This window comes from Vicia villosa, unplaced genomic scaffold, assembly GCF_029867415.1.
Source record: "Vicia villosa cultivar HV-30 ecotype Madison, WI unplaced genomic scaffold, Vvil1.0 ctg.000233F_1_1, whole genome shotgun sequence".
Lineage (NCBI taxonomy): Eukaryota > Viridiplantae > Streptophyta > Magnoliopsida > Fabales > Fabaceae > Vicia > Vicia villosa.
The window spans coordinates 792,866-810,382 of NW_026705088.1; the positions used below are offsets into that span (position 1 = coordinate 792,866).

General features: G+C 34.0%; 2 protein-coding genes across 2 annotated transcripts; both read left to right on the forward strand.

The window, feature by feature from the left end:
* Positions 1-629: 629 nt before the first annotated feature.
* LOC131625689 (patatin-like protein 7) lies at positions 630-2,813 on the forward strand. Its single transcript, XM_058896527.1, has 2 exons — positions 630-1,673; positions 2,061-2,813. The coding sequence occupies exons 1-2, from the start codon at positions 741-743 to the stop codon at positions 2,418-2,420; spliced, it is 1,293 nt and encodes a 430-aa protein (XP_058752510.1). The 5' UTR covers positions 630-740; the 3' UTR covers positions 2,421-2,813.
* A 9,617-nt stretch (positions 2,814-12,430) lies between these two features.
* Positions 12,431-15,684, forward strand: LOC131625690 (accelerated cell death 11-like). Its single transcript, XM_058896528.1, has 4 exons — positions 12,431-12,747; positions 13,075-13,247; positions 15,220-15,365; positions 15,482-15,684. The coding sequence occupies exons 1-4, from the start codon at positions 12,550-12,552 to the stop codon at positions 15,586-15,588; spliced, it is 624 nt and encodes a 207-aa protein (XP_058752511.1). The 5' UTR covers positions 12,431-12,549; the 3' UTR covers positions 15,589-15,684.
* The last annotated feature ends 1,833 nt before the right edge of the window (positions 15,685-17,517 follow it).

Here is a 17,517-nt window from a genome sequence, read left to right on the forward strand (position 1 = left end):
GACCACATTAACATATCATATTTTTTAATTAAATCAATTTTAATCACAAAATAGCCCATCTTTCCTTTCATCTTATGCATAATATGAATCATTTCTTGTGCCACTACGATATTTTCATAAATAATTCTCCATATATAATACTAAGCTTGTTTAAAAAGGAAAAAATTTAAAAAAATAATAATCTTCATTCTATTCCATTTACAACTACTTTTTGAGAAAAGGGGTGATGCACTGACAGTGTAAAAATATTTTACACTGTCAACCAATCACCACCCATGTATCTAATTAAACCATTTTTTTATTAAAAAAAAACTTAATGACATGGCACATTTATGATTTTCTATTGGATGACAGTGTAAAATTATTTTACACTGTCAGTGCACTACCTTTTAACTCCTACTTTTTATTAAATTAAATAAAATAAATATATTTAATTATGTATTATTTCTATTTAACAATCAATTCCTACATCCTTCCGAAACTTATATTAAATTAAAGTAATTATAAAGAACAAAAAGAAAAGAAAATAAGAAATACCTAATGACATGGCCATTAACTAGGACATCTTTGGAATGTTCTTGGATCGTTACATTCACTCACTCCCACTATATAACCACACGTCCTCCTCTATTCTTCATCATCACAATTCACCATTTTCAACAATACACAAATTCTCTTTCTCTCTCTAACTCTCTTTCTCACTCTACAAGAAGGAAAAAACATTCACTCGAATTGCAGAAATGGCGGCTCTGTCCACATCACAAATGAACTTCAACTTGAACTCAATTGACACCAATTTCGAAGTTGACAAACTCACCTATGAAATCTTCTCCATCTTGGAGAATAAATTCCTCTTCGGTTATACCGACACTGAAAATCCAAAGAATTCGCTCTCAAAAGACGTCAAACAAGCTAAACACGCCGCCGGCAGAGTCAGAATTCTTTGCATTGACGGCGCCGGCTACACTGACGGCATCCTCGCTGCAAAGTCCCTCGCTCACCTCGAATCCTGCCTCAAAAGAAAATCCGGCAATCCTAACGCTCATATTGCAGGTTTCTTCGACGCCGTTGCTGGCTCCGGTGTCGGTGGAGTCCTCGCTGCGCTTTTGTTCACACGTGGAAAAGACGGTCTCCCTATGTTCACTGCCGATGAGGCGTTAAAGTTCCTAATCAACAACCGCAGTAAAATCTCACGGCGATCGGGGATTCTCCGACGAGTTCTACAATCGGAAACAAAATCGGAGAAGCTTTTCCGTAAAACGTTCGGTGAATCCACGCTGAAGGATACACTGAAACCGGTTCTAATCCCCTGCTACGATCTCGTCACGCGCGCTCCGTTCGTTTTCTCCCGCGCCGACGCGCTCGAAACCGACGGTTACGATTACAAGATGCGTGACGTGTGTGCTGCCACGTCAGCTGATCCAGCGGTTCCCATCGAAATGAAGTCCATCGACGGAAAAACAAAGATTATGGCCGTTGACGGCGGAATAGCGATGAACAATCCAACGGCTACCGCCGTCACGCACGTGCTAAACAATAAACACGAGTTTCCTTTCTGTAACGGCGTCTCTGACTTGTTGGTGCTTTCTCTCGGTAACGGAGAATTGGACTTTAACGCCGTTAAATCTCCGTCAGGTTTCGTCAGGATAGCTGGTGAAGGAGCTTCCGATATGGTAAGCAAACAAATCTTATATTATATTATTAAAATATAATCAATTATTTACAATTAAATAAATCGAAAACGACAAAGAAAATAAAGTTCCGAATCTCTGAATTATTTTTCATTGATTATTTAATTTAAAATAATTGGAATTGAATTGGTGGTGGTTACTAATTAGGCTAAGAGTAATGAATGTTTCACCTAACAAACACATCACTTTGTATTTTTAGAAATAAAAAAATGTGTAATGAATAAGTTTAATTATTGGCATAGATATTATGATGATTCTAAAATCTAATTAATAATGTGACTGAAATAAATTATATATAATAAAAATTATACAAAAATAGCAGACAAATGATTCGGAAGCTGTGACTAATGAATGAATATTATAATGCAGGTTGATCAAGCTGTATCAATGGCATTTGGAGATTGTAGGGTAGAAAATTATGTGCGGATTCAATCAAATGGAGTGATGGCAAAGGCAAACAAGGGAAAGACAGCAAAAACGGAGTCGGATTTATTGGCCGTTTCGGAAGAGATGTTAGCACAGAAGAATGTTGAATCTGTGTTGTTTAAAGGAAGAAAGATTGCCGAGAATACGAATTTGGATAAGTTGGAGTTTTTTGGAGGTGAATTGATAAAGGAACAAGAGAGAAGAAAAACTAGCATTTTACCAACTGTGGTGTTGAAGAATGCTTCTCCTTCTCCTAGAACTTCATCAGCTACTACTTTGTCAACATTGTCTTCAAACTCTTAGGACATTGAAGAAAAAAAAGAGGATTAGATGGAAGATAATTAAAATTAGATTTATTGTGAGGTTGATTAATTAAATTTATTACATGTGAGTTATTAAAACAAGTCTTAAGTCTTGTGGTTTTGGGTTAGCTGCCGCTTAAGATTGATTAAGGAAAATTGGTCTCAGCTGTGCAGTGACAAATCCTTAATACTACTACTAGTAGTACCTAAATTATATTTCATTTTTTTTTTTATTTTTGGGTTTTTGGTATATATTACTTGTATTTTAGTGATAGTGATTTGTTCATATGGTATTTGTTCATATGAATTTTGTACAAGGTTAGAGTTGGGTTGATTTGTGAGAATTAGATTGTATTTTTCAGTCAAAATGAATGATCTTGTTGTTGTGACGAAATGCTGAAACGTTGGTTCTGGGTTGAAGCATACAATCAAAGATGATTTTATTCCAAAAAAAGAGTAAAGATGATTGGCAAAAACTATTTTATCTAGCAAGCAAGATGATTACAAGAATATTTACAAGTTTAAAAATAAAAATAGAAACAATGGTGTCTTATTGGGCCATCTTTTACTTGGGCTAACCTAACATGAAAATGGCCATTTGTTAAACATGACACCCCCACATACAATGAAAAGACTAAAATGTCCAAAATGTAAACTTTACAAAATATTTTCAAATTTACGTGACATTTCTGCATTTTTAAAATTTACAAGTGATACCGAAAATTTGGAGGTGTTATCAGAAAATTCACGAAAAACTGTAAGATTTGCGGTATATTTGCGAAATTTACGGTATATTCATATAGAGAATTTCAAAATTTTCGGTTAATCGCCACCGGAAATTTCAAAATTTTCCGGTAATTTTAGAAAAACATATACCAAAATTTTTGAAATTTACAGTAGTTATAAATATTTTGAAAAATACCGGAAATTTCAAAATTCCCGGTAATTTGCAATTTTTCTAATTTTTTTTCCCTTTTTTTTACTTGTTTCAGTGAGGAGCAAAGGCAGAGACGGTACAATAGCCTGCATGAATGTTGATAGAGCAGCAGCGGCTCATGCTAGAGATGAAGAGGCACATGCTTCAGAGCTTAGAGTTGGACGCCGTCCTCCGACCGGTTCTCATTGGAAACGGTTGGCGGAGCAGTCGGCACAGTTCCGTCCACCACGTCGTCAGAGACATGCAGCTACCCAAGAGCCTGCTGTTGAGGAACCTGTAGTTGAGCAGTTGGTGGAGGCTCAGCCTGAGGAGGTTGTTTTTACTGAGGCCGTGGATGAGGTGTCTCCGACCGATACAGACACCACTGCCAGGGCGTCTACTGAGCTATCAGTGCACACTGATGGAGGGTTTCTTGAAGGACTTAGAGACGTGTTCGTGCTCACGAGATATGCTGACCATATCGCTCACCGGATATGGCAGGGGGAGGTATATATATATATATATATATATATGTAACTATTTAATTATTAATATTTTACTTTATGCTACTGTACGATAGTTTGCTTATAATATTTTAATTTTGCCTATTACAGGAGCGAGGAGCACTGAGGATCATTTCACATTGGTTGAAGCTGAAGGACTTCCCGAGGAATCCTATGCCTGAGGCGGTTAATCGTATTTTTAGAGACTTTTGCTTGTTGGAGTTTTCTTAGTGCTCCCTTACCATGTTGGATGCCTCTCTGATGCCTGCTATTGTTGAGAAGTGGCACCCAGAGATCATCCTTTCACCTTCTATTTAGGGATATGACAGCGACACTGGATGATGTAGATGCCCTCCTCCACATACCCATTGCTGGTACGTTCTTCACACCTCCTTACATTAACCAAGCGGTGGCACTGCGCTTGGTTATGGAGGACTTAGAGGTATCTCAGGAGATAGTGTATAATGAGTTCTCGTATAACCGTGGTTTACTTCTTCGGATGTCTTGGCTAAGGGACAGATACCATGAGCATGTGGCTGCTCAGAGGTACCAGGCTGCCGCTAGGGCGTACATGCTACATCTTTTGACATGTACTCTCTTTGCAGACAAGTTTGGTAACTTTGACCATGTTGTACACTGCCCTGAATGTTGCTACACAGCTGAAGACGAAATAGTTGGCTGGTTATCTTATTCTTCTGCAGGTATATTTTAATTTGTTTATTTTTTATTTTTATTTATTTATTTGCAATGTTGGATATGCGAGCACTTCCCTCACTTATGTGATCAGAAGACTCATTGTGTCGCTGCTGACTCACCGTGTGCGAGAAGATGGAAGGCCAGGCAGGCCATTCCTGGAGGTGTGGCTGAGTACAAGCGGAGGCTCGATGCACTGACTGTGGACGATGTGGTATGGACACCATATGCATCTTACCGCCCTCATCGTCCATTTGATGACGCTTCTCTGTACTCTATGCATATCAGGTGGGAGACCCATGTGACTAGACACTTACCTGAGAGGTTTCTACGTCAGTATGGCTTTATTCAGACTATCCCTCTTCCTGTTCCTGTGGCTCCAACTAGCGGTATCGATAGATGGTTTCAGAGCCACATCATCAGCTCTGCACGTGAGATCAAAGAGAGCTCAGCTATTGTTCAGCATGCTTCTCAGTGCGAGGATGGATACCTGGATTGGTACCTCAGTGTATCATCCTCGGATCATACCTCCGACCACTGCTTTTGACGTTCCTGGGCCTTCACGTGCTAGGGTTTATGCTGAGCCACCACCACCACCTCCATCACCTGCAGGGGATCAGAACGCCCGGTTACAGTATATTGCAGTTCATTTAGATAACTTCATGGGTTTGGTAAACCCATATGGTGACCTCTATACTAGTTCATTTAGATAACCCCCATTTCTTTTTATTTATATGTATATTTTGTAAAACCAAACATATTATTTATTGCATAATTTGGTTGCGTTTACATGGTTCAATTAGATGATAAACATAAAATTAACATAAAAACCTAAGCACTACCGGAAGATTCAGGACGTTTCAACATCTTCATTATATTGTCAACGAATCTTTGGATCTGAGCATCCAACTCGATCAGACCTTTCGTTATCCTACGGCGAAATGATTTCCACATGGCCTTCACATCTTCACCATTCTTCAACTCGGTTATTCTGTATTTCACTCTTCCATTTGTATCAATCCAGTCCTCTCGAAACTCGATCTTTGTCACCCTCCTGTTATCCGAATCAGACAGCAATTCGTTCATCTTTTCTTTCAACCTTGAAAGAGATGTGGTGTCATCTGGAATTTTGAATTCCACTGCAGGGTTTCTTCCATTGAAATACACGTTCACACCAATAAGAAATTCAGAAATAGACATTTTCGAAAGATGTATTACCCAACACCACATGCCCCTACTTATACACATGACAGAGAATCCTAGGCCACATAATTTGTAGGTGCAATCGTAGCCCTTCAAAAGTGTCGGCAAAATCCATACCGTTTAAAAGAAAAACCCTAAAAATTAAACAACCAGAAATTTCAGTATATTAGAAATTCCCGGTATCACGTAAATTTGAAATTTACGGTAACACGTAAATTTGAAATTTACGGTATTCCGTAAATTTAGCAGGAAGTACCGGAAATTTTGGTTCTACCGGAAATTTTGTCCGAACATTGTTTGTGTTTTATTAGGGGCATTTCTGGAACAAAAAGAAATGGGGGTGCCATGTATAATTTTAGGGGTGGCATGTTAAATCCTCCAAGAAATTTATCGGATACTCTTAAACTTAAAAAAAAAAACAAAAAAGAACTTGCACCCCACCCCTACATGTTACTACGTAACTATTATCTCTTTAAGTCAAATAAGTAAAATACTGTCAAATTTATTTATTTTTTATGAACTTTTCAAAATTTTCTATAAATTTTTGGATTTTTCTATATTAAGACACATATTCGCTAGTAAGTCATGCATTTTTTTTTTCAATTTTATCAATTTTTTGAAAATTTCGTATAAATCTAGTACATTTTTATCGAATATTTAAAAAATTGGTGTAAATGCATATTTCCTCAGAAAATTTATCCATTTATACCGGATTTCCTATAAAAACAGTACAAAATAAATAGATTGTCACCAATTTTGGCATATTTTTGGTATATGAATTGAGCGTCAGTGGATTTTGGCATATTTTTTTAATTGTGTAAGAGTCTGGTATGGGTTGGTGTTTAAAGCACTGAATTTCTTGGAAAGTCTAGTATGCTGTAAGGAGTAACATCATATTTAATAAAAAGTTGATGGGTATGGGGAGGGGTTGGCACCAAATTTTGCTATAGGTCTTAGTTGCATTAAGAGATGCATAAAAATTCATATGGGTTCTTACCGTACGAGGACATATGAAGTTCGTGGACCACATATTATATGTCATAGCGGTAATAAGAGAACCTCGTAAAGGTGACGTGGACTAGGCATGCACTGAGGTGCCTACTCATATTGATATACAAATACATGCTGGGGTATTTGGTTGAGGATGGTCATTTACTTTCTTGTCGGGCTTCGTTAACCCATTAGTTGAGGCTGATTATTCAAGTCCATTATCAATCAACCTGTCAACATAAGAGGCTGACTATCCGGTGTGATTTCCAGATGTGTGTTTTTATTCTGATATGATTTCCAGAACATACCTTTATTTTTTCACTAGTGGGCCCTTTCACCTTATCTCATTTTAATCTCAAGTGACTCCATCATGCATTTTTCTTCACCAATAAAAGCAATCCCTCCAGATTTATTTCATTCCATTTTAAATCCTCGGCATCCCTTTTACATTTAAAGGACAAGATTTAGGTCATTTGTATTAACTATCTTTCACCAAGGATACATGAAAACTATTGTCACTCATGCCCTCGAGTTAGAGGTGATTAAATAAGAACAACTATTATATCTCAAATTTTTTCAGAATTTTAGATTTTTTGTTTTAAAAAAAATTATTATCTTGTTTTAGTACAAAAGAAAAGTAAAAAAATGTTTTTTTTAATTTATTTCATTTTTGCATTTTTATTTCTTAAAATATTAAAATTTAAAAAAAAGGGATGCCACAGATTTATTTGTTTTATATTTTAATTTTATTTGTGTTTCAAATCTTAACGAGCAATAAAAATTTGAGAAAATACAAGCAAATTTTTTGATTGATTTTTTTATCGCATTTGATTTATTTTCTTCCTAACACATATGCCTTTTGTTTTAGTAACGACTTCGGGACCTCATAATTATTTTGTTAAGTGAGGTTGCTTCTACTATAGTCGACTACAGTATGACTTTGTGGTCGCCGCGTGAAACTACCTCACGCATGGTGACAGTTCTCGAAGGAACACGTTGTAGGTTCTCTTTTATTACGAGTACCATGTCCACCAATGCTTAAGAGTTTTGTTGTTGTACCAAGTTATAGGTCGACAACTCCTTGCATGCAAATGTTAGCTTGCAATTGTTGAATATTCGTGAGCATCTCTTGTCGAGGTATGGGCGGTTGTGACGAAAATTATTGTGGAGTTTGGCCTTGGCAAAGTTGTTGCAAAGATTGGAAAAGCGTGAGGGTTTGGAACGTTCCCCGATCAACTTTTGGGGGAATAAGATCTTGTTAGCTTCAACAACCATAAAATAGACGTTATGTTAAGCAGAGAATCTAGTAATCTTCGATGTCACCATGACTCAGGGAGTTTGATATGTAATTTGTTTGAGAAAGAGATCAATGTTTTATGAGAAGGAGGTTAGTGATCCATGTTCCGGTGAAGAGACAATGGTTTCGTGGAAAAATGGTAGGAATTAATAGTCGATTCTCATAGAGTTCAAACACATTAGATCTGACTTTCGGTGCACTGGATCGGACTTTTAGAGTGGACATGAGGGGGGTGGACCTAGTGACTCAGTGAAACATAATTTTAGAATGAGAGTGAATTCAAAACTTGAAATGACGCGTTCTGGTCTTTATATATTATGAGCGATTAAAACCCTTTGCATGTGATTCGACGTCTTGTTCGAATTACCGTTCAATTAAAACCAACAGTGAAAGATATAATGGAAAGTATGATCATATACCCTCGACAAGGATAAAGGACTATCTATTTCTTACGCTTCTTTTTTAACACTTGTTATTATTATTGAGACTTCTTTGTGGGCATGGTTAATCGTATATAAACGTACCCTATTAAAGTGTAATTGAAAAAATATATATATATATATATATATATATATATATGAGGGAGGAGGGAAATATTTACTCCAAAAGTAAGTGTAGAAGAGTTACTCTGAATCTTAACCATTGATTTTCATTAATTTAACGGTTTTAATTGATCATTTAATCTAATTATTTTTGGAAATATTTTTCTACATAAAAAATTAATTACAGCCGTTAGATTAATGATAATCTATGGTTAAGATTTGGAGTAAGTGTTCAACACTTACTCTTGGAGTATATATATCCCTCCTCTATATATATATATATATATATATATATATATATATATATATATATATATATATATATATATATATATATATATATATATATATATATATATATATATATATATATATATATAGGGGACGACTCAAGTGAGAACACTTGGTTATTATGAGAAATGAGAACAATGAATCACGATCATTAAATTTTAATTTTGTTGATTTTAATGGACTGGATTGGTTTCTCTTTCTATGATCCTTAATATTTATTTTAAATTAATATAAAAAGAGAAACCAATCCAGTCCATTAAAATCAACAAAATTAAAATTTAATGGTCGTGATTCATTGTTCTCATTTCTCATAATAACCAAGTGTTCTCACTTGAGTCGTCCCCTATATATATATATATATATATATATATATATATATATATATATATATATATATATATATATATATATATATATGTAAGTATATATATATATATATATATATATATATATATATATATATATATATATATATATATATATATATATATGAGGGATATTCTTACTCCAAGAGGAAGTTATCAAGACTTACTCCTCATCATGACCATTATTCTTCTCAATCTAATGGTTAAAATTAATTAGTGTTATTTTTCTCTCTCCATATTTAATTACTTATTAATTCTAACTATTAGATTGAAAAGAATCAATGGTCATGATGAGGAGTAAGTCTTGATAACTTACTCGGAGTAAGAATATCCCTTCTTATATATATATATATATATATATATATATATATATATATATATATATGGAGCGTATCCGGTGAGAACTGATATCTTCTGTGAGAAATGAGAACTAACAATATTAACCTTCTGATTTAATTAACGCTTCAGATTTCTTTATTCCATAAAAAGAGTATCTTACCGGATTTTTTCTATTATACTTAATATTTATAAATTCCATAAATAGAGAATCTTGTCATAATTATATTTTTTATACTAATATTTAGTATAGATAAAAATTAATAGTTTTCGATTTATTTTATTTTTAAAAAATTAAATAAATAATAATATTTAAATTTTTAGTTTGCCAATATCCAAAAAATGCCATAATTATTATAATATTGTCACTATAGTGAAATTTATATTAAATTCTCACAATTGTAAAAAATTTAAATATAATTTTTTTTCAAAATTGCAAATAAATAAATAAAGCGAAACTAATATTTAATTAATAATCCCACATTCTTTAATATTTTTAATCGAATGAAAATATAGATGTAAATCAATATTGTTTTTTTTAATCAAATGAACATTCCAAATTATTTATAATATATTTATTTGATACTTTAAAATAGATATAATTCTATTCACTATTTATTTTTGAATAATCTACATACATTGTCTTTAATTTATGCTTTAGACTTAGTGTAATTTTATTCATTACATAATTATAAATATATTGATATATAATTTATTTTGAAGAAAAAAATATAACATTCTAGTATATTGATCTAAAATTTTAAAGTATAAATAAATATATTATAAATAAAAGCAACTTCTTATTTTTAAACTAGTAACAAACCCGTGCATACGCACGGGTTCTGTTCGGTTACGCGAATTTGGATACATCATTTATTTTAAATAAAAATTAAAAAAAAGTTCTTCAAAAAAAATGTTAAAAAAGAAGAAAAAAATTAGATAAATGATTTATTATTTCATATATAAAAATATTTAGATCAATAATAGATTTTTTCCCGTATACCATTTTTGGATTAAAAATATTTAATCATAAATACCATTTCTCGTATATAAAAATATTTAAATCAATAATAGATTTTTTCCCCGTATACAGACTTCATTTTTGTTTAGGTATCATTTACAAAAATATTTGGATCAATAATAAATTTCGTATATAAAAATATTTAGATCAATAATAAATTTTTTCCCGTCTACCATTTTTAAATAAAAAATATTTGGGTCATAAATACCATTTTTCATAAATAATAGATTTTTTTTCCGTATACAAATATTATTTTTGTTTAGGTATCATTTACAAAAATATTTGGATCAATATTAAATTTTCGTATATTAAAATATTTAGATAAATAATATATTTTTTCCCGTATACGATTTTTTAATCAAAAATATTTGAACATAAATACAATTCTCGTATATAAAAATATTTAGGTCAATAATAGATTTTTTTTCCCGTATACAGACTTCATTTTTGTTTAGGTATCATTTACAAAAATAAGGGTATTTTGGACTTTTCCACAACCATTAATTTTCTTATATTATAGATTGATTGATTTTTTTTGAAGAAAGAAATGAGAAAGTGATGAAAGAGAAAAAAATAGAGAATAGAGAGAGATTTGATAAGTTTGATAAAATATAAGAATTGTATTATTTTAATAATAAAATTAAGAACTTTATGGTACAAAGACCAAAAAACCACAATTTTAATGTGGTGGCAAAAAATCAAATAAGGGTATTTTGGACTTTTCCAAAACCATTAATTTTCTTATATTATAGATATTTTACTATTATGACCATTTTAAATAAAAATATATTATTGATTTATTCATTATATTTTTATTTGATCTAAAGTATTAAAAAATATAAATGATTACATATATTTTAATTTTGTTGATTTATTTATTTTCAAGTTAATAAATGTTTTATTTTTTATCTTCAACTATTGTGACCGTTTAAAATAAAAATAAATTATTAATTTATTTCGTATATATTAATTTGATATGAATTTAAAATTATCACCTATATTTTAATTGAGTTGATTTATTTATTAGCAAATTGATTTTTTTTTTACTTTTACATATTTTTAAGTTATAAGCATTTTAAATATATTTTATTATTCTAACAATAATATGTTAATTATGGTGCTTATTAGATATTGACAAACTAAAAATTTATTATTTATTTAATTTTTTAAAAAAAAATATTAGTCTTTATATATACTTGGCATAAGAAAAATATTAGTATTTATTTATACCAAATATTAGTATAATAAATAATAAATAATTATGATAAGATTCTCTTATTTATAGAATTTATAAATATTAAGTATAATAAAAAAATTTAAGATGCTCTTTATATGGAATAAAGAAATCTGAAACGTTAATTGAATCAGAAGGTTAATATCGTTAGTTCTCATTTCTCACAGAAGATATCAGTTCTCACCGGATACGCTCCCATATATATATATATATATATATATATATATATATATATATATATATATATATATATATATATATATATATATATATATATATATATATATATATATATATATATATATATATATATATATATATATATATATTATATTGCATTTGTTCCAAAAGAAAAATAAATAAATCTTTGAATAATTAAGTCAAAAAATATAGGGTTAAATAAGTTTTTGGTCCCTATAAATATTGCAGTTTTCATTTTTAGTCCCTTCCTGCCTTTAGGCAACAGTTTTTACAAAAAAAACCGTTGCCAAAACCAGCTAAAACCGTTGCCAAAACCCGAGAGGAACTAAAAATGAAACTGCAATATTTATAAGGACCAAAAACTTATTTAACCCAAAAATATATTATGAGATATTTACTCATTTTTATACTTTTTCAAGTAACGTGGCATCGAATCATGCATTGAGTTCTTGCCGGCCCAAAACTCCATCTTCCTCATCATCTCAATCACAACAATTCCACATCACACAGCTCCGCGAGATTCCGTCAGTTGCTTCCAATGGCAGAACCAATCAACGGCGAGAAAACACTCCACCAAATTGCAGACGCATTCAAAAACCTCGCAAACACCGTCTCCGATTCGCAAACCTCAGAGGTTGAAGTTGCTCCCTTCTCCCGTGCCTGCTCTCTCATCTCCCCTCTCTTTGGTTCCTTAGGCATCGCCTTCAAGTTCGCTGAAATGGATTACGTTGCAAAGGTGTGTTTTTTTTTTTTTTAAATCTAATCGAGATTCCTCATCATGGGTTTGTTCTATTGGTTAACTTTTCAATTGGGTTTATTGTGATTCTTAAAAGGGTAATGTAAAGTTTTGATTTTTATGCATTTCTTTGTAGTAGTGTAGTGTAGTGTTTTCATGTATAATTTATAGTTATAGTGATCTCAAGAAATCGAGTGTTTATGTATATGTGTAGTTTGAATGCTTTCTCCTTGGTGCTTAGTGTTATATACTTCTAGTTCATGTCATTTGTTAATTTGTTAAGTTGAGGCTTTGAGGATATTGATTGATTGTTTGATGGTGTATTAGGTTAATGATCTAGCTGAGGCATCGAAGTCCATACAGACATTAAATTCGTTGATTGATCGGGATGTACAAGCCAATTCTGTTAGGAATTCAGGCAGCCGGACAAGAAATCTATTGAGAGTAAAACGCGGGCTCGACATGGTCAGAGTACTTTTTCAGCAAATGATAGTTACTGAGTATGTAAAGTGGTTACTGCTTTGTGATTTGTTTCTTCTATCTTTAAATTTCTATGTGTATGCTATGCTTTGAACGATTTTAAGATTATATTGGGCATGGAAGAGAGGGAATAGAGTGCAAAGTGGGAATGTAAATTTGGATGGAAGGAATAGGTAGCTTCCACTTTTCATCCACGAGTGCCGGATAGTCAAGGTGGAAAGAGGACGCTGAGAATTTACTTCTTCTCCTTTTGCTCATGGTTTGAAATAAATCCATGAGAAATGAGAAATCAAAACATTTCAAAATTTCCACATCAAATTTATTTTATTATTTTTTTGCGAGCATTGGGGTAGGGGTGGAAAATAGGCAGCCTAATGGTGAGCAGTGTTATCAAATAGCGGCGCCATGGCCCCGATATGGCGGATATACATGGTGGTTTTTGAGCTCACCGCAATGGTAAATATCAGCCGATATTGAGGATTTTTCCACCATAATCCGCTATAACGGCACCTCAAAGTGGCCGGTATGGCGAGATTTTGGCTCTCCGCCACGGACCGCCATCACTGATGGTAAAGTAGAACTTTTAAGTTTTAACATTTTTAGACTTCTATCTCAAAGACCGAAGTTAGTACCGATCGAACTACAAACTTGTTGGCTTCATGTTTCATGTGTTTTTTCTTTTTCAAAAACTAGTTGAACTATGTTTTCTTATGAAGTTGTTCATTGTACCCCAGTAGTAGCTAGTTGGTTATGTTTTCAATTTTCATTTCATTAATCCCCAAAAGTTATTTTAAGGCTAGTGACTGTTTCAATTATCTTCCTTTTGTTGTTTCATTTATACCCCCTAGCAACTAGTTACTAATATAATTCACTCCTCACTCCTCACTCCTCCCACTGTAGCCCCATTGTTCCGGGTTCAATTTGCTGGTCAGTTTCATTGTCATTCCAGTATGACCTAGAAACATTAATAGAATTTATGCAAAATGTTTTCCTTTTTTATAATATCTACCGATTATAATGTTGTGGTGCTAAGATTAATGGTTTTTGGAAAAGGTTATTTTTTCAAAGAAAATGTCAAGATGCGATTGGTTTTTGTCAAAACATTTCGCTTCGTTATTGTTGTCTGATATTTTGTTTTTCCTTCTACTTTTATTGAACGGTAATTTCTGGCCATGTACTTTTTTTTGTTAGATAACTACTATTCTGTAAGTGTGAATTTTTATTTCCAATAATCTTAGAATTTAGGTTGGGACTAACTCAACTTTACAAATCCGGCTTGTTTGATGAGGGTTGTCCAAGCTCTTTAAACACAACACAAATCATATCTCTAAGCAATACGAGATTAAATCCATCCCTTGCACCCAACACAATAAAAGTGTTGGAGGCTGCAATGAAGGCAACCAAAATGCCGTAATTAGACATTTAGACGGTTAAGGGTGGACTGCAATGAAGGCAGAATTCCCAACAAGTAATTTTCTGGAAAATTTTCCAGACTAAACACACCCTAGGCTTAGCTTGTCCAAAGGCACTTTCTTTCACAGAAAAACATTTCTTGCCTTATATCAAAAAGTGATTATCTCTAATGCATACCCCTCTTTTGTTAGTTGTGATCCCACACTGATGAGCCAAAGTAGTTGTAAGATTTTAGTAATTCTCACTTTTTTTGTTAGCTTCGGGGTTTGAGTTAGACCTAGTTTAAATTCTAAGATGGTATCCCGTATCAAAGTCTATCTTAGATTTGTTCGCAATCCAGACGCACAGCCTTGTATGTAAAGGGATCGACTATGATCTAAGTAGTCTTTATACCTGAACAATCCTCACCTACCCCCATGTTCTAGCTTTCTTAGAGTCTTAACTAATGTGTGATACATGTATTGATGTATATATATTTGAATTAAAAGAGCTGTTTCTTATATTTTTTAAATTAAGCTTATGGCATAATAGCATAATGAATGCAGTAAATGAGTTGAGTTCATGTATATCTTCTTTCAGGGGAAACTCCCTTAAGGATCCAGCTTCAAAGGCTTACGAACAAGCGCTTGCGCCTTATCATGGTTGGGCCATCAGGAAAGCTGTTTCAGCTGGGATGTATGTTCTTCCTACAAAGGAACAGCTTTTGAAGAAACTCAACGAGGATGGTAAATCTATAATTAACTTTGCTTGCTCATTTACTGAAACTTGTATGATAAATTATGAATTCATGATACTCATTTTTCTTTTTCTTATCCTTTTGTTGTTGGCGACTTTTGTTCAGAGGCATCAGCGAAAGTCCAAATGCAAATTTATGCGGCAGCATCCGAAGCTCTAATCCAATACATTGATAAACTCTTTGTTTCCAGAAACTTAGGAACAGATTGGTGAACCTTGGACTGTATTCAGATTGTGTACAATATGATTTTCTATTAGGAAGTTGTATGAGGTTATTAATGTATTTATTTGTAGTCATTTCTTATAGAATTTGTCTATATAGCAATATAGAATAAACTTTTCTTGCAGTCTTTGAAGGAAAACATTACTTGCTTTCATTTCTCTTCTCTCTCTACTTCATTGTCTTCTTACATTGAGTCTGTTGATGTTTCAATTTAATTCAGTCAGATATGTATGATCTTCACGCGCACACGAAGTTTTGCGTGCACACACACATTCAGTCAGATATGTATGATGTTCACACGCTCGCGCGCACACACGAAGTTTTGCGTGCACACACACATTCAGTCAAATATGTATGATGTTCACACGCTCGCGCGCATGCGAAATTTTGCGTGTACACACACATTCAGTCAGATATGTATGATGTTCACACGCTCGCGCACGCACACAAGACAATGAATTTTAATATTTTATTATAAACTAGTCAGAGACCCGTGCTTCCGCACGGGTGATTTTTTTCTGGTGTAGTATTTTTTTAATGATATGAATAATATAAATAAAAGGAATTATAAACAATATGCATAATTAAAAGGAATTGTTTTACTTGAATAGAGTTAGAGTTTTATTGATTGCTATGTTATACTCCCAATTCTTTGAAAACCGAATATCCATAGGAATCGTTTTGAAATTTGAAAATAAATATTTTAGTTTTCAAATAAAAGTCATTATTGTTTAAAATAAAATAGGCATTGTATTTGATCGTACCTAATCAGAAGATTCGTCGTAGGCTGCTCGGACTGGATCTTCTAGGAAGGAGAAAAAGGGGGGGTGTACCTGCAAGGTACTCCAATGCCAAAGTAAGTGGACGAGCAAAGGAGTGCAAGTACTAGCTAAGAGTGAGTAAGAATTGAATATCTGACCCTCTAATCAAAGAGGGTATATATAGCCCCCAGCGCTGGGCCATGATCTCGCTATTGGGTTGGATCCCAAGCCCAACTAGGAGACTGCCAGGTTTCCTGAGCGGAAATATCGGAGGTGCGTGTATGCCCTCTGTCCTGGTTAACCGCTCCGAAGTTCCAGGGAGACGCGGTCTTTCAGGAGCCACGTGGAATTCGAGTTGTTCGGAGGGTTGAATATGAAGGAACCTTGCGCGGAGCAGAGTCCTCGGCAACGAAGGTGTTTGCGGGGTCGTCAGTGCCGAGCATGTCGGTGTCATATGCTCGGGGATATAGGGCAGCCGAGCATGTCTAAGGTGGGCATCCTATCTGCGTAGGAGGGCCGCAGAGGAACGTGGGCCTCTGAGGTTTATTGGGCCGAAAATCATAGTGGGCCTAACCTTGGCCCAGTCCAGAACAGGAGCCCCCCAAGTCGGAGTTTTCTGGTCAAGAAGCTGTGACTTTACCTGATGCTCGGGCCGGGGAGATGCTCGATGAGATGGCTCCTTGTCGACCAGATGTGCTCGGAGGAACAGCCTGTGGAGGGACGAAACGTCGCGCGTGGGCGACACGTGCTGACGTGGCATAGGTAATAATGGCCTAGGGTCTAGGAGGCGGCGCTTGTCAGGAGAAGCGACGCTTCGCCTTCCGAGCCCTTTCCCTATAAAAGGGGGCGAATCCTCTCATTTGGAAGTTTCACTCTCTCTGTTTACCTGCTCGGCATCAGACAGGCGTTCCTCGGAAGATACTCTTCCAGATTGTTCACCATACCGTTCGTCTACCGAGAAGCTCATCCGGTTATCATCATCATGTCTTCACGTAAGTCCGCTTCCCTCTTCGTTGCTTTATTTTCCTTAGGGTTTGTGCGCTTTTGTGCGCTTTATTTTCGCGGTCGTCGTCGTAAACGTAGGCTGGGTCTGCCGAGAGGTCGTTGCTTCCTCCCTGGGTTATCCAGGCGATGCCCGGGGGTTAGCGTGGGTCGGTG

Bases quoted from the DNA above. Each gene is read 5' to 3' on its own strand.
- LOC131625689 (XM_058896527.1), top strand. From the start codon at position 741: ATGGCGGCTCTGTCCACATCACAAATGAACTTCAACTTGAACTCAATT. The intron at 1,674-2,060 runs GTAAGCAAACAA...ATTATAATGCAG, and splicing joins GTGAAGGAGCTTCCGATATG to GTTGATCAAGCTGTATCAAT.
- LOC131625690 (XM_058896528.1), top strand. From the start codon at position 12,550: ATGGCAGAACCAATCAACGGCGAGAAAACACTCCACCAAATTGCAGAC. The intron at 13,248-15,219 runs GTATGTAAAGTG...ATCTTCTTTCAG, and splicing joins CAGCAAATGATAGTTACTGA to GGGAAACTCCCTTAAGGATC. The intron at 15,366-15,481 runs GTAAATCTATAA...ACTTTTGTTCAG, and splicing joins GAAGAAACTCAACGAGGATG to AGGCATCAGCGAAAGTCCAA.